Source organism: Drosophila miranda, chromosome 3 (genome assembly GCF_003369915.1).
Source record: "Drosophila miranda strain MSH22 chromosome 3, D.miranda_PacBio2.1, whole genome shotgun sequence".
Classification (NCBI taxonomy): Eukaryota; Metazoa; Arthropoda; class Insecta; order Diptera; family Drosophilidae; genus Drosophila; species Drosophila miranda.
This window is the reverse complement of record NC_046676.1, coordinates 4,075,897-4,098,448: the sequence shown is the minus strand read 5'-3', so window position 1 is coordinate 4,098,448 and position 22,552 is coordinate 4,075,897. Positions and strand designations below refer to the sequence as shown.

General features: G+C 48.4%; 3 protein-coding genes across 7 annotated transcripts; 2 read left to right on the top strand and 1 right to left on the bottom strand.

Moving 5' to 3' along the window:
* The first annotated feature begins 676 nt into the window (after nt 1–676).
* LOC108159752 lies at nt 677–15,940 on the top strand. Of its 4 annotated transcripts, none has more exons than XM_033390959.1 (8): nt 677–1,230; nt 5,231–5,733; nt 6,297–6,482; nt 8,479–9,623; nt 9,755–9,893; nt 11,177–11,407; nt 14,999–15,117; nt 15,181–15,940. In XM_033390959.1, exons 2-8 carry the CDS (start codon nt 5,235–5,237, stop codon nt 15,292–15,294), a joined length of 2,433 nt encoding a protein of 810 aa, XP_033246850.1. In that variant the 5' UTR covers nt 677–1,230; nt 5,231–5,234; the 3' UTR covers nt 15,295–15,940. The 4 variants fall into 4 exon arrangements, with proteins under 4 accessions (XP_033246850.1, XP_017148786.1, XP_017148785.1 ...); XM_017293297.2 differs by having other exon boundaries at nt 5,131–5,733; nt 9,758–9,893; XM_017293296.2 differs by having other exon boundaries at nt 5,131–5,733.
* Nucleotides 15,668–20,910, bottom strand: LOC108159753 (angiogenic factor with G patch and FHA domains 1). 2 transcript variants are annotated; one of them, XM_033390960.1, is made up of 9 exons: nt 20,578–20,910; nt 20,411–20,522; nt 18,053–18,189; nt 17,787–17,882; nt 17,635–17,716; nt 16,579–17,064; nt 16,367–16,490; nt 16,188–16,293; nt 15,668–16,113 (listed from the first exon to the last, which is right to left on the bottom strand). In XM_033390960.1, the coding sequence occupies exons 1-9, from the start codon at nt 20,773–20,775 to the stop codon at nt 15,952–15,954; spliced, it is 1,503 nt and encodes a 500-aa protein (XP_033246851.1). In that variant the 5' UTR covers nt 20,776–20,910; the 3' UTR covers nt 15,668–15,951. The 2 variants fall into 2 exon arrangements, with proteins under 2 accessions (XP_033246851.1, XP_017148788.1); XM_017293299.2 differs by lacking the exon at nt 17,635–17,716 and adding an exon at nt 17,170–17,572.
* On the top strand, nt 18,940–20,411 carry LOC108159754 (hexokinase type 2). Its single transcript, XM_017293300.2, has one exon. It carries the CDS (start codon nt 19,012–19,014, stop codon nt 20,374–20,376), a length of 1,365 nt encoding a protein of 454 aa, XP_017148789.1. The 5' UTR covers nt 18,940–19,011; the 3' UTR covers nt 20,377–20,411.
* Nucleotides 20,911–22,552: the final 1,642 nt, after the last annotated feature.

Below are 22,552 nucleotides of genomic sequence, written 5' to 3'. Positions count from 1 at the left end.
ATATGGTCATTCGTTATGATTATGAGTATAGAAATACGCAAATTGTGGATGCCACAGAATTTCGCCTTTTGTGGGTGGGGTAGGCGGCGATATCTCACGTGTCTACAAACAAAATTGTTGCTTTTCCTCTTAGTCTCAGAGGACTAGGCGTCGAACAAGAAGAGCGGACTGACCGACAGTCACTCGAGTCGGCTATTGATGCCGATTTCTCCTGCGTACTACTCAATCCACCACAAAACTAATCCCTTACCTCTACCAATACACAAATATAGTTAATGTTTAAAAATCTTTAAAAATAGTAAAGGTTGCCTCAACTATCGCACTTTTTTAAAGCGATCTTATTGTTATACTTCTTATACTGGCAGCCACTATATGTTGTTTTTAAGTTCATTCATAGTGCATGGCCAATGTTAAGTTAAACACGTCCAATGTTAAATTTTATGTTAAAGACTCTTACATTTTTCTCTCTCGCTCTGTGGTGTGAGCGTTTGGTTTGAGCGTGATTGTTCAAACGCAACGCAACCACTTGGTTTGAGCAATGCGGTTCGATGCGTTTTGACTTTGAGTGATTTTGCCATGCAAAACGCAATCACGTCGAACTCAAACCCGAATCCAGCTCCGACTTGAGAGACTTTTTCCCACTCATTGGATGTTAATGTTAGCACTGCCGCACTGTGTGGCACAATTTTAACGGCCGCGGAAAAGGAAACAACGGAAATTGGTGTCGCCGCGGACAGTTAACGCCGTTAAAGTTAAACGTTCAGTACTTACCGTACTCTGTGATTCGGCAAAGACGTTATATTAGAGTAGTGTTCCAAATCAGACAAGTGCGGAGCACGCGAAAACTTCCGATAATCTTTTGCTTCAGAAAGCTCGGCGAAAAGAGCGATCAGCTAGCGGAAGCAAAACACAAATCGTTGTCGAGCTTGCAGTTTTCCATTTTCAATTACCCATTTTCAGTTACGTTTTCTTGTTCACTTCTGTTCTGGCCACGAAATATTTTTGTGTTGTATTCGGTTCATTCGGTTTTATCATTTTTTTGAGTTGCATTTGCCACAAGTGTTGAAGACAGGCCAACGAGCTGATAAAACAAGATGTAAAAGTAGAGCCACTACTAGCCATTAGCCACTAGCCACTAGCCAAAACCCATCGACAATTTTCGCGTGGTCGCAGCCTGTCTGTGAGCCGCCACAGAGCGGGGCTAATCATCGCTAAACAAACGCTGAAAAGGTGAGATAAGAGACAGAGGAGGTCCGCTCTCGGGGATGGAATTTTCATTATTCATTGACACCATTGCGTGGGCACAACTTTCGGAGTAGGTCGCCATTTTCATTCCCACTTATTGGTACCACTGCAGTGGCAGAAAAACTCTTCTACGATAATTGCACGTCTCAGACAATAACAAAATTCTTGCATAGTTGTCAACAGAGGGAAGGGCGCGATCGACAGACTCAATAAGAGCTCGGATTTCATGTGAGCCGATATTTATTTTTATTTGCCCGACGAGACGGTCCTACAGTCTTATGCCTGTGCCTGGGCCTGTGCGGTTTGCTGTGTCTGCAAGCCCTGCCTCTGCCTGTCCGACTCGGAGACAGAAACGAGTACGAGTACTACGGAGTATTAGAGGGCAACAAAATAATGGGAGGAAAAACCAATAGCATCCCATTCCAGAAAAAGCAAACAGCAATTTCACGCTCTCTTCCAGCTCTGCGATCCTGACGATTTCCTGTTTACTTTTTGTATTTTTGCGGCTACCGATCCCGCTCCCGCTTCCACTCCCGCTGATGCCTGTAAATGAGTCGACTGGCCTCAGATCGAACAGTGCACGGTGCAGACACGGGACCATCATCAAATAAGACCCTCTCGAGTGGCGGGTTTTCGGCCAACGCTGCGTATGTGCAATGTGCAGTGCGCCCACAAACGCGTGACGTGATGCGTGAGCTCACCAAAAACAAACATCTTCTTGGATACTTAGGCTTCAAAGTGCTCAAAGTCGCCTGTCCCTCCGTCCCGGGTATCAGCTGCTGTTCTGGTGGGATGCTGTGGCATCCGCGCCGGCAGTCCATCAATTCAATTTTTGTTTTGGTTTGGTTTGGTTTGTTTGTGGGCCTATCCTATGTATATTTATTGAAAATTTACTGCTTGCATAACAAACGACCAGCTCCTGCTTTTGCTACTGCTGCTGCTGCCGCTATGGCTGTTGCTGCTGCTGTTGTTGTTGCTGCTGCTGTTGCTGTTGTCATATGCAAATGGTGGAATGAGGGGCAGGCGCTGAAAGGGCGCGTGGGTGGGGGCGCTGTCCAGAAGTCATTAATCTCGCGCCAAAACTGCTGACTTTGTCGAAATGAGTTTCCTGTTTTTGCTGGCTCCGCGTCCGCCCCGGCAGATGACAAACAGTTTCCTTAGAAGCTCCACTCCAGAGAGTCTGGAACGGTATCGGTTTGGCGGGCTGTTTGTTATTTATGAAACCAAATATGTTGACCCTTTTCTGATTTGAGCCCACACGTCAGTGTGGCAGGGCAGGGCAAACGCACACAGAAGAGCACACACTCGTAAACATAAGACATTCGGCGTTCCGCGGAACGGACAGTGCTTTAAATAGCTGGATCATTCCTGAGTCCCCCCCCCCCCCCCCCCCCCCCCCCCCCCCGCCCTATTGCGCAATCGCCTAGCCTGGGAAAAGCGTGAATGGAATGGGGGCACAGGAATGGGGCTCAAAGTCACTCGCTGAGTGGCTTCACGGGGGACGGGGTGCTGCAGCTGTCGACCAACTTAATCCCAACTTATCCCATCCTCAACAGCTTCGGAGCTGGGTTCAACTTCCTCGCTGTGCTTTTTGGGCAGCGCAACATTGTTTCCCAAATGTACTGAGCTCTATCTGGGAGATCAGTTTTCTGGCTACACGAATAGCACGTGCTTCAGTGCATGCATTTGCGACTGCGACTCCGACTCCGCCTTAGACTCCGACTCCTTGCGACTCATAACATGATACGCACTGGGCAGTGGTGGACCGGGCTGAGAGTTGACATGCGAGCGGGCTAATCTAATACGAGTATGCAAAATACAAAATGCAAATGTAACTAAAGGCGGTACGTTTCCTATACTGGAATACCTTTCAAGGGAGGCTCTGGAACCGCAGTGAAACTCAGCACCACGCTTGATGCTTTTTTTGGCCAGCTCCGGTCTTAAGGTTGAAATTATGCACTTGTTGCCCAAGTGCATCAGCAGACTCTGATCGGCGCAGCAAAAGATGCAATTCAATACAAACAGAAATGAGCAAAAAAAAGATCCAGAATAAATGCCCAAAAACATAAAAACAGGTCTTTTGAAGCGGCGGCCAACGGTCAAACTGCATCTCGAGAAGGCATTCGCTGTATCCAGACAGACCCAAACCCCAAACTCTCCAAAACTGTATGTGTGGTGTGTCTGTCTGTGTGTGTGTGTGTGTGTGTGTGTTTATCTGTGGGATTGCGGTTGTGTATGCGTGATATTGTGTTTGGCAATGCAGTTGCTGCTGGCGAGAATGCATTTTATGCCCTCCTTCTTGTCCGCTCTTGCTGCTTGCTGCTTTCTGTTGCTGCGGCGCTCCTTGCATTTTTGGATGCTGTGCCTCTGGCGTGGCCGCTCCGTTCCTCACTGTTGGCTCCATGGGCCCCGAAAGAAATGCCTGCAAGCTTTGAGGAATTCGCGATATCTCCGAGTACAGTAAAGGCCCAAAATTTCGACTCGCACGCAAACAAAAGCTCTGCTGACACATACCGATCATTCGAAGGACCATGAAGAGACCCCAAGACCCATATTCCAGATCATATCAGATCTATCTAAACGTTAGACACCTGAGGAGAGACTCCCTCTCTCTCTGCACGTGTCGGTGCATCGGTACGAGTAGTAAAAAAGTTATTTGCGATAGCTTCCGCAGGGGTTATGCTAGTGCAAACCCATTGACTGCACCAGGTCTAAAAATAGCCACCGGGCAGGCGTCTTTCCGCTCCAACGCAGGAATGCAGCTTGAGCTCCAGCCCCAGCTCCAGCTCCAGTGCAACTGTGTGGATGTTCCTGCCTCAGTGTGCGTGTACGTGTGCGTGTGCGACGGCTGTGGACACAGACGGAGAGAGGAAACTGCAGTTGGAGCGTCCTACAAAATATCACAGCGCATGCTAACGCCATAAGTTTCGGTCCGAGCGACGGACACCGGCTTGGACAGGAACCATGACGCAGTGGGTCATTAAGTGTTCACCTGAAAAGGGCAGGCAGCACGACTGCCTGCATGCTGGTGGTGCGTGCTGCAGCTGCATGCAACGGCAACATCCGCAGCAGGAGCCGTTCGAGCTGCTGAACTTTCGGTAATGGCGGCCCGCACTCGGGGGGAACCGCTTCAAGTGGGCTAATCTATTAGGGCTCCGCCGCTGCCTCCGTGAGGACGAGGAGGCGGTTGTTGTCATCGCCTCAAGGACGTTCGCGAGTCGGCCAAATTAGGATACTTGAGAAAAACCACACTACAGTCACGTTTCATTGGCCTCTCTGTGCAGAAATTGTTGCATGTCTGCTCCGGCCTGCCCCATCCCTGCATATGTTGTCTCGAGCACGTCCTTAGTGTCATGACGATTGCAATGGCAACCGCGATGGCAGCCGAAGTAAAGCAAATGCCAAACTAGCGACCCAAGCAAACAACCAAACAAACAACCAAGCAGACAGACAGACAGACAGGCAGACAGACAGACAGACACCGAGGTGGGGGCAGAGACGGACTCTCAGAGCCAGACGGAGGTGGACGCGGCTGCATAATGTGCGGCAAGGCAACAACGCCACGACAACTACAAGCGGCGACAGCAACAGGTTCTTTATTTTTAGTAGTCGCATTTTGAAAACCGCCTGCTCAATGTCAACTTAACGTTTGAGACTTAATTGTTGGCTCTCTGCCGTTTTGTCGTTCTTGTACAAAAGATTGTGTGCCCGAAGCGAGTTCTTCGGCCAAGTGGCTGCACTCGCACTCCCTCCCTGCATTGCGAGAGCGATGCCCAAGAGCTCCATCCCAAGAACTTTGTGCATTTTATAATGAAACCTGGAACTTGCAACTGAACTCATGCCTCATCTCATCCTCTTTTTTGCGCGTGCGTCTTTTATCCTCAGCTTTGGCCGTTCTCCATCGCCTGGTCATGCCTCATCACCATCAAACGAACAGCCACAACAATTTGACATTTTTAAAATCAAATTACAAATTCAAACGCAGAGATATGCCGACGATCCGCGCACTTCCTGTGCCTGTGGCATCAGCGGAAGCGCGTACACCACCGAACCAATTAGCGGCAACAATGTCAAAGACGTCAGCAGCATCAGAATCGGCCGCAACGGCAGTGGCAGTGGCATCGACATCGACGACAACTACTAGCCACAAAAGTAGATCAATTCTAAGTTTATTTATAGTAATCGCATGGAACTCTCTGCAAGAATTGGCCAGTGACGGGAATGACGATGGCTGTGTCAGGGCTGCTGGCGACCATGGTCGTGACGTCAATGCGGACCGAGTGAGACATAGACGCACGCCCGGTACTCGCGATCCAAGTGACGAGGTGTCAATGGCACGTGAACACCATAAGCAGCAAGGCAAAAAGAAACCCCTATCTGGTTCTAGTCCACATCGGAGGAGGAGCCGCCTGCGAGCCACTTCTCAAGCGGGGTCGATGGCTCTGTTTGCTTTCGGACTGCTGCTACTGAATATGCGGCCGGCGGCGGGTAAGTTTCCAGATACTTTTTCTGACTCACACTTGCTTGAGGAGAGAATGACCCAAAATCATATATCGAGATATTTCCCTGAATCCGTTCATGGCATCCCATCTGTGTCTCCAAATGTATCTCCTCTCCCTTCGTGCCTGCAGCTGTGCGTCGGTCGCTCGCCCTTGCCCCGGCGGATCGAACGACAAATGTGACACATTTTATTCAAATATGACGCAATTTCTCACGGCAGAGCTGTTGTTTGTTTACGGCGACGGTCGGCGGTATCGCATTCACTGCTTGGCATGCCGGGTCGATCAAAACAAAACAAACAGATCAACAGATCAGAAAGACCGGCCCGCGAATTCTCCCTCCAGCATGCTGCGATATTTGGGATCGTTGGAACGACTTCTGCCTTCCATTTAGTAAACACGCCAATATTTACGGTGGCTATTTCCAGGCCTTCTAAATCTGGAGGGGAGGATTCAATGGAATCTCCCAGCGCATGTCGTATCGCTAAGGTCGACTGTTTCGTTCTAATTCTAATAAAATTCTGCCCAAATCTTGCTCTCCTTCCTCCGCAGCCGGCACCTGCTGGCAGACCCACCTGGGCAGCGGCAAGTGCAGCCAGATATTCTCCACGAACATCACCAAGTCGGAATGCTGTGGCGCCAGCCAGACCTTCTCCTACACCGATCGCGAGCTGAGCAGCGTGGAGTACTTCTTTGCGACGGCCATCGGAGGCGGCGTCGAGTGCGCTCCGTGCATTGGTAAGTGCGTAACGAGGTACCACCAGTAAGGGTGCGCCCTTACATATCAGTAAGATACTATTTACCTTATGTACATGGCCGATATTTTGGAAGAGATGGGGCTATAGACTGATCAGTAGCAGCGAGCTTCGTGGGACGAGAAGTAAAGATTAGGCAAATCATACAGCGATTAAATCAGCTATGATAATTGTCTGGTGGGGGTCGCTAGAAAAAAGTATTAAAACGAAAGAAACGATAATCTAATATACCAAATAAGGTACTTATGCAGGTACCCGAAGGACAGGGTCTTTTCGTGTCCGACTCTTCCGGATAAATCCGGCACTATAACTCTTAGGTCGAAAATCATTGTGAATACGTAGAGCTGCGTCTGAGTTCTGCTGGCATCCATTCCATACTTGCAAGTCTCCCTAAAAGTGTTTACGAATAGACTATACTATATACTATAGTCCCAAATCGAGAAAAAAAACACCTGACACGCGACGCACAGTGGGACATTCGGCCATTTCAGCTCGCTAAATTATTAGCTTCTGAACGAAATAGGATATTTTCATGAAGAAGGAAGACTTAAGTTACATTGTCAAAATTGAACCTTGTTCCGGTGCATATTTACTTTTGTGTATAATATAAAATATGTTGATTTTTTCGGATCGATATGGAATGTTTAATGGTCATTTTCGCTGTATATAGCGTATATTATGTAGCTGTATATTATGTAGCTGTATATTATGTAGAGGCGGCTGCCTGGCTCGCTCGCCGTTTTCGGGCCGATATAATACCGCTTGGGTATGCGCCTTTCCTGCGCCGTGAGACGTAATGTCAGCTATTATCCCATCCAGATGCTCTTACAAAGATCGCGATCTTCCTTTGAAATGTCGGTTAGGAAGGGCGCGCCCAAATGTTGTAGCCTTTATGTGGGGCACCCAACCCGTTAGCGTGGGTGCCTATTAACCAATGTCCTGTGAGGTGAGAACGTATGAATGCTCTGCACCTTTTTCTGCCTATTTGGCAGAGCTCGGAGGTGCGCCTCCTGTCTATGGTCGGCCATGTTTTCCGAGCTATGCGGTTACCGCTTACTGGCGGACATTGGCATACAAATATCCTCCATTTCTTGGAAAAGAGGTATTGTAGTAGCAGATCTGGCTAACTCGCCTACTGTACCGTTGCCCAGTTTGAATCAAATAAAAATTATAAAATTACAAAATTTCATTTTAATTATAAAACTTGGTCTAATTTTTTATTTTTGTGAATAATAATCCATATTGGAAGAATAGCTCTTGAATTCGTAATAGTGTATTACTATATGGATCTCATTTTTCATTCAGTTTTTTCGTATATTGTATGTTCTTTGAATATTCCTTGACCAAAATGACGCAACCTCGCACGAAAAACGGCCAAAGTATGATTTATATCCTTTTTAAACCCGATACTCAAAATAGGGGTATATTAGATTTGTGGTGAAAGTGGATGTGGATATAACGTCCAGAAGGAAGCGTTTGCGACCCCATAAAGTATATATATTCTTGGTCAGCACCAATAGCCGAGTCGATTGAGCCCTGTCTGTACGTCCGTCCGTCTGTCCGTCCCAGCAAAGGACGAAAATCTGTGGCATCCACAATTTTGAAGATACATACGAGAAAATTAACGCACAATCATAGAGAATGACCATATCTACCACATTGCCGAATCTGGAGCAGATCGAATCATTATTATAACCAAAAGAAACAAATGATTTTGCAGTGGCTAAGCAGCGCCTGACTGACTTTCTGCCCCTCTCTCACGCCCTCTTTGTCGCTCAATGTCGGGGCCGTCTGCCGGAGGAAAGCCATACTGCTTAAGGATCGGGTATAAATGTAGAGTTGCGGCCGCAGCAGCAACTCACAACGGTTTCGGCTGATGCCCCACTGTGCGACGGCCCACAGTTAATAATTGTTGCAATGCAAAGCCGCAAAAAAGTAATCTGTGTGTTTTGTTATATTTTGTTCTTGCCATTTTTTAGAGAACTGTAAGGGTTTCAAATGTGGGCCAAACAAAAAGTGCGTCAAGCGCAAGGGAAGGCCCAAGTGCGTCTGTGCCCCCGAGTGCGGGGCAGCGCTGCGTCGAAGACAACACCAGAAGCTATGGAAGATGTCGCCGACAGTGGCAGTGACAGTACCACCACCGCGCGGCTCACGTAGTCTAAGTGGCGAAATTTTCAACAACAACCCCATCGCTGACAACCAAAGAAAGCATCAACAGCGCCAGCGCCAGCGCCAGCGCCTGCACGAACACGAACACGAACAAACCCAAGAAATGCAACAGATGCTACGGCGCCAGAGTCACAAAAAGGCGCAGGGCGAGACGAAGTACAGAAGACTTTTGATTATAGACAGCAGCAGCAGCAGCAGCAACAGCAATTCGCAAGAGCTGCCCACGGCCAGGCGGAGCGGCGGCACAGTGGAAATGACGGGCTATGAGAGGCGCAGACACAGAAATAACCAAGGCAAACACTTTACAAGATCAATGACGACAGGAGCCAATGACTCGTCCAAAGCAGACAAGACGCCTGCACAAGCGACGCTCTCTGTCTCTGTCTCAGTCTCGACTCCAGCTCCAGCTCCGGCTTCGGCTTCGGCTCAGTCTAGACACAAGTTTGCAAATGCTAATGAACCCGCCAACGACAGTAATAGACAGTACCAGAAGCTAGACAATGCCCCGTTCAGACACCAGAAAGCCACTACCACCACCACCACCAGCACCAGCACCAGCACCAGACGCATTGAGCATGCCCCAAATCATGACAATGGGCAGCGGGAGCCGCGCAGGCACAGGCGGCCCAAACACAGGCCCGGCAAGGATCATGAACAGCACGAACAGCGCTTTGGAGCGGCAGTTAACCCGGCAGAAGTGGCTGAGACAGAAGCAGAAGCTGATACGAGCACCGCAGCAACATCTACGCTGGCAGCGAATACCACAATGTCTGGGGCACATGCGCAGCGTCGTCTGTACCTGGATGAACACGGAAGTGAAATGACTGCGTCATCGGCAGCGGCTGCGGCAGCGACTGCGGTTGCGGACAGCCATAGCATCAGCATCAGCCATGGCCACTTGGCTAATGCCGGTGACTTGGCTTTTCTGGGTGGAATTTATGAGCCTGTGCTGATGGTAAGTCCTCATCCCATCCCAGTCCCAGTCCCAGTCCCAGTCCCCGCCATTCTATCCATTCCATTCGCACTTTGCGTTGCATACTCCTTGGGGCAGTTTTTTGGGCGTTTTGTTAACTTGGTTACTTTCAGCAGCAGCACCAGCAGCAGCACAAGAATCCGGTTTGCGGCACCGACGGACGCACCTACAACACCGAATGCCAGCTGCGCAAGCGCGCCTGCCGCACAAGCAACGCCCAACTGGAGGTCGCCTATCGGGGGCACTGCAAGAGTAAGTCCACCCATATCCACACACACACACACACACACACACACACACACACACACACACACACACGCAGAGAGACATACATGTACTGTCCGGGCTGGGGAACGGGAACGGGCTGCTCGCGTGCCACAATTAGATTAGATGACAAATTATTGCACATTTCAATTACGGCCAACAACTTGTCGCCAGTGGTGAAATCAACCAGCCAGAGCCAGAGCCGGAGCCAGACGTTGAAGTTAAAGTTGGAGTTAGGGTAGCACCAATTGCATCGCCTATCCGATCCGATCCCAGACCCGATCCCGATCCCGGTCCCGGTCCCGGTCCCAATCCCCTCAAGAGCTCCGATCGAAATGTTGTGTAATAATTTAATGATACAGGAAGCACTCTCAAACATGCTCAAATTATCAATAAAACAGCGCAGCGCACAAGAACGATGATCCAAGAGTCCAAAGAACTTGTTGGATTAGCCGTGAGCACACGACATGGCTGCTACTGCCACTGCCACTGCCACTGCCACTGCCACTGATGCTGCTGTGGCCGTTTCGTGGCAATTTCTGTTGCAAGACATAAACGGCAATACTCGAATGAACAACAACACCAACAATGACAGCTATCTAACGTTGGCGCGTGCCGATATCCAATGGAATGCGCAATCGGCAACGCAACCGTTTGCCGATGCATGGAGCTGCTTGCCGCGGAAGATAGAAGGGGATGGATGGGACAGGATCCACATCTACGGCATCCACTCGCACTCGCACTCGCATTCGCATTCAATAGCACTCGTAATTTTGAGCAGAAAAATGAATGCAATTTCTTGCAAGTGTCATAGTTGGCGCCAACGCGTTGGGGCCTCGCATCAGCGGGCCCCATTGGCATGGCATGTACCATGATAAATTTCGACAGTTTATTGCTCGCCATATAAGCGAATATATCCACACTCACACACACACAAACACACACTTTTGTACACTGCGACGATCTGGCTAATCATAGAAATTGGCCAATAGTTTATTAATAGTCCCAATCAGCGCCAAAGCAACGAAGACAAAGTTGCCAGATTCGGCATGAGTTTACTCAGGAGACCAGTTCAGATGTGTTGACTGGTGGGGTTTCGACAGCGCGAATGGAGAATGGAGAAGAGCTACGTGGACAACGCCAGTTCTTTGTATTCTGAATACAATTTAATTTGTAAAATGAATGTATTTTGTTTGAATTTTAAACTAACAAATTATTAGGACTATGTACATGTGTGTGTATTGTATTGATGTACGCTCTCTTTTTCACAGGCAGCTGTAGAGGCGTCCAGTGCTTGAATGGCCTAACCTGCGTAGAGGATCAGTACCTGACCCCGCACTGCATTCCCTGCAAAATCGAGTGTCCCCGGGAAGAGGAGGAGGAGCAGCAGCAGGCAGTGTGCGGTGTCGACGGCAAGACATACAGGAGCCTTTGTGATATAAATCGAATGATTTGCAAAACTGGACGTTCCATCGCCGTGGCATATTCGGGACCCTGTCGTGGTATGTATGAGTATTTTGGCCAGTTTCTGGAGTCGGCTCTCCGACTGCCCGCGTGCCCGGCTGCCCGGCAGTCGGAGTTTGGCTGGAAAAGTCAATCAAATTAATTGGTATGGAGAGCCCTGCTGCTGTCGGCAAACTGTAGCCTGCAATTGCAGTGCATTGTTGCTGTTTTAGCTCTGAGGTTTTAGCTGGCTTGATGGTTGTTCCAGCGGGGCTGTGCAAATTTAACAACAATCAGCAAAGAACCGCAATTTTGCATTTGATTGACTTGGCTGACTGAGGCTTAGTACTCGCATAGGCGATTCGAGTCGAGTCGAGTCAAGTCAAGTCGATTGGTTACCTTGCTGCTCTGGCTCTGGCTGTGGCTCTGGCTCTGGCTGTGGCTGTGGCTGTGGCGATGGTCTGCAGCCAGGCCATATCGGGTTGCCGCTGCTCGGCGTTTGGCTGAAATTGCTGCATTTGCTTATACGGCTCCATGATTGCCAGCAATTCGATTAGGCCGCACTGTCGCACAGTCTGTCGGCTGCTCCACTTTGCTGGCGCGCATCCACAATTACAGCTTGCCCCGCTACCGCGTCGTCGGTGCTCGTATCATTCATGCTTATTAGTTTTGTGGTCGCACTCCGATTGATCGACTCCAATATCCAATTAATTACAATGCAGGCCGCAGTGGGAGCTGGACTGCCGGCTGCTGGCTGCTGGCTGCAATGGCCTGGTAATTGCTGTGTTTTGTTGCAAATTAATGCCGAAACAAACACTGCCAGCCCCGCGCCGACAACAACAGCTGACGCAATTCCCTCTACCAGCCGTACCACTCTGTTATTACTTATCAATGACCAATCATTCTGCATCCAGTACGATTATGATGTCGGTCCGCATTCGCCGAAGCAACCAGCACTACCATTACTCTCCTGAGAGTCGGTTGAGACCATTGCCGGTAGAGCTTGCCGGCTCCTGTACACTTCCAGCACGATCTTATGCCCACTCTGAACGGTAGCCGGACATTACAATAAGTTAAGATCATTAACTACTATTCACTTTTGCTTTTACCCCTTTCCTTTCCTTCCCTTCTCTTGCGTCCCCTTCCATTTCATTCCCTTCCTGCGAATGCGTGCGTGCATGCAGTTTCTTGATCTCGGCCAGACTGCTTTCTTCCTCTGGCACTTCCACTCACACCTAGTCGTACCCTTGCCATTGCAATTGCCATTGCCCCTTCCAACTGCTGGATTGTACGAATATGCGTCTGTTCCTCATTATGTTCTGTGTATCGTCCGTCGATAAGATAGTGCACCTGTGTGCGTTGGTCCCTGAGCTTTTTATCTTCATGGATAGTCAGTTTATGGCTTTCGTGTGTTTGCTTGTCTGCTTTCACATACTCGTAAATACTTGCAGCGATCCAGCGATCCAGCGAACCAGCAAGCCAGGCTCGGGTCCAAACAAAATAAAACAGGCACTAGCACTAGCAGGGACTCAGACTCAGACTCAGACTCAGACTCAGACTCAGGCCACTAAGAGTTCCCGCTGCCCCCAAGAAATATGACTACACGTTCAAACCATTAAAACGCCATTTTCGCAACGACTTCGGTGACGCAGGTTCTGTGATTGCAGCTGCCAGACTCGGCCGCAGCCACATCCCCATCCCCATCCCCATCTCCATCCCCATGCACATACACAGCCGTCTAGCTGTCCAGCTGTCCACGTCGTCGCGACGTCACTTATGTCTGGCTCAGCGTCTGGGCTCTTGCTCTTACTCTTGCTGTTGCTCTTCCCCTGCGCTGGCTGTAGTTTACGATCGTATTAAAATCACCTTAAACAACACGCAATGCCCGAATAGCCAGACAGCCAGAATGGTAACACAGACGCATACACACATTCACGCACACATGACATAGACACACAGACACATGACCCACGCCAAATTCCTGACCATGCCACACAATGTTGCAATAAGTTCCGCCAACGGACGTTGGGCAATAACCGACGGAGGGGAGACCCGGGACAGCCGCTGGCGTTGATTAAACCACGTCGACATTGCAAATTATAGTTGCCCTGCATTGTGACGGCATTATCAGCCATACCTGCAGCCACATCTGCAGATGTGCGATGTGTAGATATGCTGATGCAGGCGGTACGCGACGCAGCGAGGCCGTGGTCGTGGCCGTGCTCCCGACATATCCATCACAATCAACCAGTGTGGCCAGGGGGAGCCACGCAGGGAGGAGCCCAGTCGTTGCAAAGGACCTAAAGGCCTAAAGCTAAATTGGCAGTTGAAATTAATAAACTTTAACTGTTACGAATTGGTAGACGGGCGAGTTTCACGCACCGTCGCCGTCTTGTCCGCCCAGAGATGCAGACGTATGTATACTCTGCCCCGCCCCGCCAGCATGCAGCCCATCCCCCGTCCAGTCCATGCCCTGCTCCACCCGGTAAGCAATTGCCTTCTACAATGCTTCGGGGGCATGCAACATTGTTGCCAAGTCGGAGATCATGTTGACGATAAATACATATATTGCCTGGCGTTTGCGGCTGCGTGCCGCTTGGCTGACTCCCTTGCCTCTTGGCCGTCCAACTGGGCTGGATCTCCAGCTCGGTTCGGCTTGCTGCTACCCGTCTTGAGCATGCGCTCCAGTCGCCGCGTGCGGGGTAGGGCTGCTCTGTCCGTACCATTGCCTGCGGTGTGAATAATATGTCAGCGTAGAAAATGGTAGTTCTGGGACCCAACGACAGCCGAAGCCACAGCACCACAATAAAGCGGAAGGAAAGATAGGATAGTATTGGCATAAGTCAATGCTGCAGTAGATTTCTAAATCATTATGGTGGATATTGGATCCGAAGTAGTAGTTATAACACGAGGTTATATACATATATGCGGAGATTGGACTGAATTTAAGATGTCGACAGCTAAAAAAAAGAAAAAAACGAGGGGGAACGTTGGGAGTTGCTGCGGACACCGCAACTCTACATTTATACCCGATACTAAGTCAGTATGGCTCTCCTCCGGCAGACGCCGCTAATATTAAACGACACGACAAAGAGTGCGTGCGAGAGAGACAGAAAATCAGTCTGAGCGTGACGTCGGGCGCTGCGTAGCCACTGCAAATTGATTTGTTCCTTTTGGCTATAAAAATGATCTGATCTAATTCAGATTCAGCAATCTGATAGATATGATCATTATCTATGATTCTGCGTTTTTAGTTTTCTTGTATCCTCAATATTATGGATGCAACAGTTTTTCGTCCTTTGCGGTGGCGGAAGGGGGTGTGGCGAAATTTTGACATAAAACGGTCAATACTCATTTTGAGTATCGGGTATAAAATCAGCGCTTGAATCTTGTGGAGATTGCGATTAAATGATGATGACTTTTGCTTCCTGGTGCTAGAAAGTTTTTTTTGCATATTTCACGGAGGCTCTGGTTCGTAACGTCTCAAGTGCCGTGATTGGCAGCACCTGCTGTTGTTCTGTTCTCATGGGTAGCCGGATATGGGCCGGGGCCCTTCACATTGGCCATAAACTGAAATTGCAAACATAAAACCAAACAGAAACTTAACCACGGCCAACTGAATACGTCAAATCGTGAAATTTATTTTGCAGCGGACCGCGTGAGCTGCGCTGACATCATATGTGGCCCGAAGGATACTTGCTTGGTGGATCTGGAGACGCGTCTGCCGCGCTGCGTGTCCTGTCGGTACAATTGCCCGAAGCAGCGACCGGTGAGCCTCCGCTGGAGTGGAACGATGTGACACATTTTACTTAACGCCCTTTCCCACTTTCAGGTGCACAAAATATGCGGATTCAACAACCACACATACAGTTCATGGTGCGAGGTATATCAGCACTCCTGCAGCACCGGGTTCTTCATAGGTGTCAAGGCCGCGGGGAGCTGTTAGAGAGAAGCTGCTGCGAAGCATCTACGTATTAATATCATTAGCAAATGACATAGAAGGCGTTATGGGGGGAGGTAGCTGTCGCGCATTTCTGCGCTGTGTACTTCCACAGTTCCAGCATCCAAAGATTCTCGTTGAGCGTTTCGTGTTGTAAGCGGTGGATGGCCTAAGGTGGTTGGCAAACCGTCCAAACTGTCCACTAAATAATATCGAACACACTTTCATATGGCAAAGTATTATCAACCATACGACTTTACGTATTGCAAGCTCTCTTATCCGACATATGTATGTATATTGCAAGAGAAACCACATATCTTAAGAGGCTTTTGTATTTAACATTAACATAGGCTACTTCATAATTAATTTAAACGATTGATTTTCGTGCGCAATTCACTCGCATTTAGTTTAGCCACACGCGTAGCCGACCGACGTCATATTTATTTAACATTACCATTCTCTACTTTTTTTTTAAATCGAAGCTAATTTAATTAATTGACTGATAGCTTAACCGTATAGAAAGATTTTTAATTAATACTATACACATACATACATACATAAATGCAAATCAATAAGCATATGCACACATAATCCACACATACCTATGCATATGTTTGAGCAATTGTTAATTAAATGTGTTTCCATCTTAAAAGTAAAGGCCTTTCAATCGCTCTCGCCGGACAATTCGAATATGTCGTTGGCCCGCTGATAGCGAGCCTGGGTAATCTTTAAATTGGCCATCTTCCGTTTGTCCACGGGCCTGGAAGCGCTAATAGTTTCACCCCTCCCTAAGCCGCTGGTTCCCTCGTTGGCCACCACATTAATCTATCGAAGCAAATCAGAAAATATTAGGTAACTTAGTTGAATGACCATTATGTGGGCTGTAACATCATGTTTACCGGTGTCAGTAAGCCTGCACTGGCGTTGGTCTTTCCCAGGGTATTGCCCTTCTGCCACCCAAGCTTGCTCAACATCTTGAACCCTTTGTTTGAGCTGGCAATCTCCCTGCGAATGTAGGTTTTACGAAGCGTTAACGGTAACTACTGAGCAAGAAACTTTCGAGCTTTCGGGCACTTACGTATGCACACACGCCACCTCTGTCTTCTCCTTGTCCGTACTGCTTCCCACGTTGACGCGCCGCGTTGCCGCACGATCATTGTAGTTTGGTTTCTGCTGTCCATTGCCACTAGCTTCAACAAATTCTATAAACCGATAAGAGGATAAAGGAAATGCGTTCCTGGTAAGAAAACACACGTCGAAGCTAGTTACGTTACGACGGCTACTACTCACTCTCATTTTCCAGACCGTACTTCTTTTGCAGCTTCTTCAGCTGCTCCTTGTGAGACAATACCGTCGCAGTTGATGACAACGCTGTTGCTGCCACTGGCGCTTGCGTCTCTATCAACAGACCCGGCTCGCATAGTCCGCACGTGCTGTTACCCTCGTGCACATGACACAAGAGCTTAGTCTGTCCAATGGTGACAACACTCCCGTGTACCAGATCCATCGGATCGCTCGCCATGCGCATGCCATTGAGTACGGTGCCATTCCGGGAGCCAAGGTCACGACATCTATAAATTCCCGACTTGGCCTCGTAGTAGAATTCCAAATGACTCTTGCTCACGTTCACATCTGGTATGATGACATCATGCTCGCCCTCGCGACCTAGCGATCCACCCTTATATGTGATCAAATGAAGGCTTCCGACCAGTAACTCCTCCACGTTTGTCTCCTGAACAATGATGCGCAGCGAGGGCGGATACTTCTTGGCGATGTCTATACATGTTGGGAGAACAGAGGGAGAGGTGTATTGTATTAAAAGTCTGTAGAACGACCATTACAGAAGGCGAGATAAAAATGCGGATCGGATCTCTTAAACACCTTGAAAGCGTCCAGCAGCCTTGAAGACGGGAACACTGCCGTCGTCTTTACTGGCGCTACTGCTGCTATCGTTGTCGCTGGAGTTGGAGCTGGAACTGGAGTCGCTTGACTCGGACAGCTCGCCGTCTTCGGCGTCCCAGTTATCATCGGCATTGCGACGTTTCCTTTTCGGTTTGCGGCAACGCTCCTTCTTGTTCTTCTTCTTACTGTGCTTCTTGTTCTTCTTCTTCTTCGCCCTGCGCTTGGACTTTTCGGCTCGTTCTCTAAGCTTCTGCTTTTCGGTTTTAATCTTTTGCAGCGTTGCTGTGTCCGTTATGACGCCTCCGAGTTCGTCGAACTCCACCTCATCATCCTCGTCCTCGTGCGGCGCTGGCTCCGATCCGGGCTTAGCTGCGTCGTTCGCCTGCAACCAGTGAAGAAAAGAAATCCGCGTTTTTATCGAAAGTTCTGGGTCTTAGTTCTTACCTAATGCATTGCTACGCATTCGGTCTATGCTCAGTTTGTGAAAACCCTTTAAAAGTCTACTATATGCGCAGGGGTTCAAGTGCTGGGCACCGAGGAGAAGAAGAACATCGGTTAATTATGTGGGCGCCAGTGGGATGTCCACACCCGCTCACCTGCACCTGAGCCTGCGAATGAAACTCGTACGAGTCTTTGCCGTGATCGTAGCTGTAGTAGCAGCCCGTGTTGCCATCGTAGTACAGATCGTACTCCTGGGAGAAAGAGAAACAGAGAGCGGGTTAAAAAAAATTCGTGCCCACGATCTACTTAGGTCCATCAGAGCGATAACCTCTGAATGTCACAGCACAACTTGCTGCACACAACAGAACGCAGCGGAACGGGACGTCATAAAGATTACATTCGTTGTTTATTGCATATTTACCGCGTTGTAGTAGTAGCCTGTCTTCGGATCGTAGTACATGCCCGACGTCGGCTCATACACGAAGTTGTTTAGGTTCTCCGCATGCTTGGCCGCCTGGCGCATCTCGTCCACAAAGCTGAAGGCGTCTGTTGCCGAAACTGAAAATGACACAACAACCGCTATAACGCCATGTCACAACACATTGCAAGGGACACTGCGCCCTAGCTAACTTATCGCCCATAGCCACTAGGCCATAAATCGTACACACCCCCACATCCGCCCACTTGCGCAACTTTCAAGCAGCTTTGCAATAAACGGAAAAATGGGATCTCAGGGCAGCAGCGCTAATCTCAGGCACTAACAAGCTTGAATGTTTGACGCACGCTTTATGATCCGGCCTGGGGCCCCGTTGATAGCGGCAGCGGGTGGATGGATCGTGAAAATTGTACCTACTCCTTGGAAAAGCATACTGTGATAGCCCTAACCTCGTGCAGGCAGGTGGAGGAGCATGAAATGTCAAAAAGAGTGTTGATAAGGTCAACCAATGACCAGTCACATGTGTAAATCATTTGTTTTTTTACAGAAATTTAAGAGAAGGTGAAGTCTATCTTATAATATGCGTCATAAAGTCTGTTGCAACGTAGGTCGGCAAATCGGGAGCTATTGCCAGCAATTGATAGACAGTATTCCAGTCCGAGCGATTAGCATACATCGCGTAGTTGTAGTTTCAGATTCAGATTCAAATTCGGATTCAGCTGATCTTGCTACTTAAGTGTTTTTGTTTTTAATTTGCTACTAAACGCCTGCTGCAGATTGTGCAGTTATGTCTACGTCTGACGGAATTGCATTGCGAAAATTGAGCAACTCTTATCGGGGAATAGTGCGAATCGAGGTGTGCTGTCAAGGCGCCTGGTGGGTTAGTCGTTACTCATCGTTCGAGACAAGCGGTTGGACCCAGAGCCCAGATTAACCGAATCAAAATGATGGATGTGGACGTGCGAGAACTTATGCAAGCCTTTGTGCTGAGCGACTACCAGCTTCAAGAGGTGTACAGTCGATTCTGTGCGGAAATATCAAAGGGCTTGAAGCGGTCCACACATGCGCTAGCCAACACCAAGTGTTTTCCGACTTATGTGCAAGACTTGCCGACGGGCGACGAGATGGGGAAGTATCTCGCGCTGGACTTGGGTGGAACCAACTTCCGGGTGCTGCTTGTTTCTCTCAAAGGTCACCACGACGCCATGGTGGAGTCCCAGATATATGCAGTTCCGAAGGATTTGATGGTTGGCCCTGGCGTCGAGTTATTCGATCACATCGCTGACTGTCTGGCCAGATTTGTGGAAAAGCATGAAATGCGAAATTCCCATCTCCCACTAGGTTTCACCTTTTCGTTTCCCTGCGAACAGAAAGGTCTCAAGGAGGCCATTTTGACGCGCTGGACAAAGGGCTTTGGCTGTCCGGGTGTGGAAGGCGAAGACGTGGGTCGTTTGCTGCATGAGGCCATCCAGCGACGGGGCGATGCGGAAATTGCCGTCGTGGCCATACTCAACGATACCACAGGCACTCTCATGTCCTGCGCACACCGAAATGCTGACTGTCGTATAGGCGTTATCGTGGGAACTGGCTGCAACGCCTGCTACGTCGAAGACGTAGCGAACGTGGATCTTCTGCACGCGGACTTCAAACGAAACCAGAAAGAGGTCCTGGTCAATGCAGAGTGGGGAGCCTTTGGTGAGAGCGGCCAACTGGATTTTGTGCGCACCGAATATGACCGCGAGGTGGACGATACGTCAATCAACAAGTCGGAGCAATTATTTGAAAAAATGACTTCCGGCATGTATCTGGGAAGATTAGTTCGTTTAATACTGATGCGCGCCATGCAGACCAAAGTCCTATTCAAGTTAAGCAATCGACGGGAGCATTTTGCCACCGCGTTGCAAAAAAATGAAGACGTCTTCGAAACACGATTCATATCCGAGATTGAGTCGGATTCTTTTCCAGAATTTTCGAAAACAAGAACTATTATCACGGAGCTGTTTGGGCTGGAGAAGGCCTCAGTCGAAGACTGCCAGAAAATCAAGTACATCTGCGAGTGTGTGTCCAAGCGGGCGGCCACCTTGGTGGCCATTGGCGTCAGTGGCCTGATCAACAGAATTTCAGACCGCAGAGTTGTTGTTGGCATGGACGGCTCCGTGTACAGGTACCATCCTAAATTTGACGCCTACATGCGCAATACAATGCAGAAGCTGGTGAAGTCGGACAAGGAGTTTGATATTATGCTATCGGAGGATGGTTCGGGGCGTGGTGCGGCTCTTGTCGCCGCTGTCGCCAGTAAGACGAAGTGATAGAATAAAAAATTGGCTCATTCCTGGAACTTACATTCTGCGGCAGTCTCCTTTTTTTCACTTTTTCCAGGAACTTCTTCCTCGTCTGAATCGATGCTAGACTGTATGGCTGTATGACATAGTTTCTTCTCCTGGCTCAGCTGTGTCTGAAAATCATAATTATTAATACATACTATATGCAATATAAAATTTACTTTTTACTTGTTTCAGCTTTTGTTTGTTGGCCGCAAGCCTAGTGTCGTATTTTCGGATAATTCCATGTAGTTTTTCAATGTATTGGTATAATTGCCGCTGATCGCAGGCCTCAACATCCTGCATGCTCTTCAACTGTATAAAATCATGCTCTGAAGCAGCTTCACTAGAATCTTCCCCGGCCGCTGCCTCCGCCGCCACAGACATTTTCTGTTTTTATAACTTTTTTTGAGGGCTTCGCCTGATGAAGGTGTAAATTGCCAGGACAGAGAAGTATTCGATTTTGGTGCACTTGATATAACAAGTTATAACAAAACAAAACATAAATTTCGTCGATGAAGTCAAAATATACGGTCTGACTCAAAGAAATATACCAAAATATACCGTTCTATTTTTAAAATATACCGTAAATATATATATCTACATTCTATATACATATTCCTCGCTTTTGATATTCCATCGAATATTACTAGCTAGCCCCACATAATTTGATCCAATTAATGAACATATTTTTTACTTAACTGGTTTATTTTAACTACGTGCTATTATTGGATTAGCCTAAAAAAGGTTTTAGCAAAAAAGGTAAAACAAAATAAACCTAATAGTGTTCCAGTCCTACCTGAACGATAGGTGGCCAGGGCTGAGGGCGACGCGCCATCTACCGGAAGTCCAGGGAGGCTCGATGGTGTATTGGGACATCGGGGGGAGCTGGAGCCGTTACTGGGGATATAAGGAAGAGAATAGGATTAGTTATATGTATTAGTAAGGGAAAAAGGGATAAATAGGAGTGAAAAATATTAGAAAACGTGGATTGGATGATGGAAATCGTGGAGCGTGGACGGAGTAACGTCGAAATTTGAAATTGTGTGCTTAAAACAGAAAGTTTGAAGTGAGTACAGAAAAAGCGGGCGATAAAATATGTTGTAATGCAGAAAATTTTACTAACAGCCGGCAAGGAATATAGCCACCAGAACCGGGCCAGAAGGTTTCCTGGAGAGGAACACTGGAGTTCGAGAAAGTCGACTGCAGAGAAGAAGACTGTCCAACGTGAACCTGAGTGAGTTCGTTCCAGTTGCGCGTGTGTGAGCCAAGTAGCGCGGGACGTGTGAAGGGGGAGGGTGAAAGAGGACGATTTAGCTGCCAGGGCGATTCTAGCCACACCGCACGATCGTTGCATCGCCTTCCAGTGCGTGCCACACGTTTGGTCTCATTCACCAAGTAAAAACCCCGAAACCCTATTCACACACACACACACGCGCACACGTATAAACGGACCTATATAAATTTAGGGCTGACCGGCCACGGCCAGCGATCGCCCGCGTCGTTTGAACTTAAAGAAAAAAACATAATCCGCACTCCAAACACCGTTCCACATTAAATGTTATTTTGTTCCGTGTGTTGTCCTTTATTTAGTAATTAGTATTAGCTTAAACCGTTTAACGTAAAATCTTGGCCATTGAAAAAAAATATGTAAAAACACCAACACCTTTCACGAACCTAAATCTGCGATCAGCTGTTCAGTGCCAGAAGATTAACCCTTAGTGGGTGACGCGGGGGTCCCATCAGTCCACCGTATTTGGTCGAGCGATTTGTGGAAAAATATTGTTTATTGTTTATGTCCCGGGGACCCTTAACAAGATCTCTTGGTAGGTTAAGTCTCCGTAGGGGCCCGAGTTAAATTAACTCCCGTAAAACTGGATCCACTCATCTACACATATTCCATTACGTATGGGGGAGGGTATCCCTGTTGGTTGAACGAAATTTCAGCAGTTATTTCCTTGTTTGCCTTTGTGTCGAACGTGCTTGGATATATATTGAAGCATGATGCATTAAATTTAAAATAGAGGGAGGACGCGTGGCGTATGCCATGGATTAGGCCAGCCGTTACCGTACCAGCAGAGGGTGGCCAAAATGAACGTTGTGTTTGGTCACAGGTAGGGCGGGCGCGCGAAGTGATAACACCCAAGCTTCACCCACTTGATAG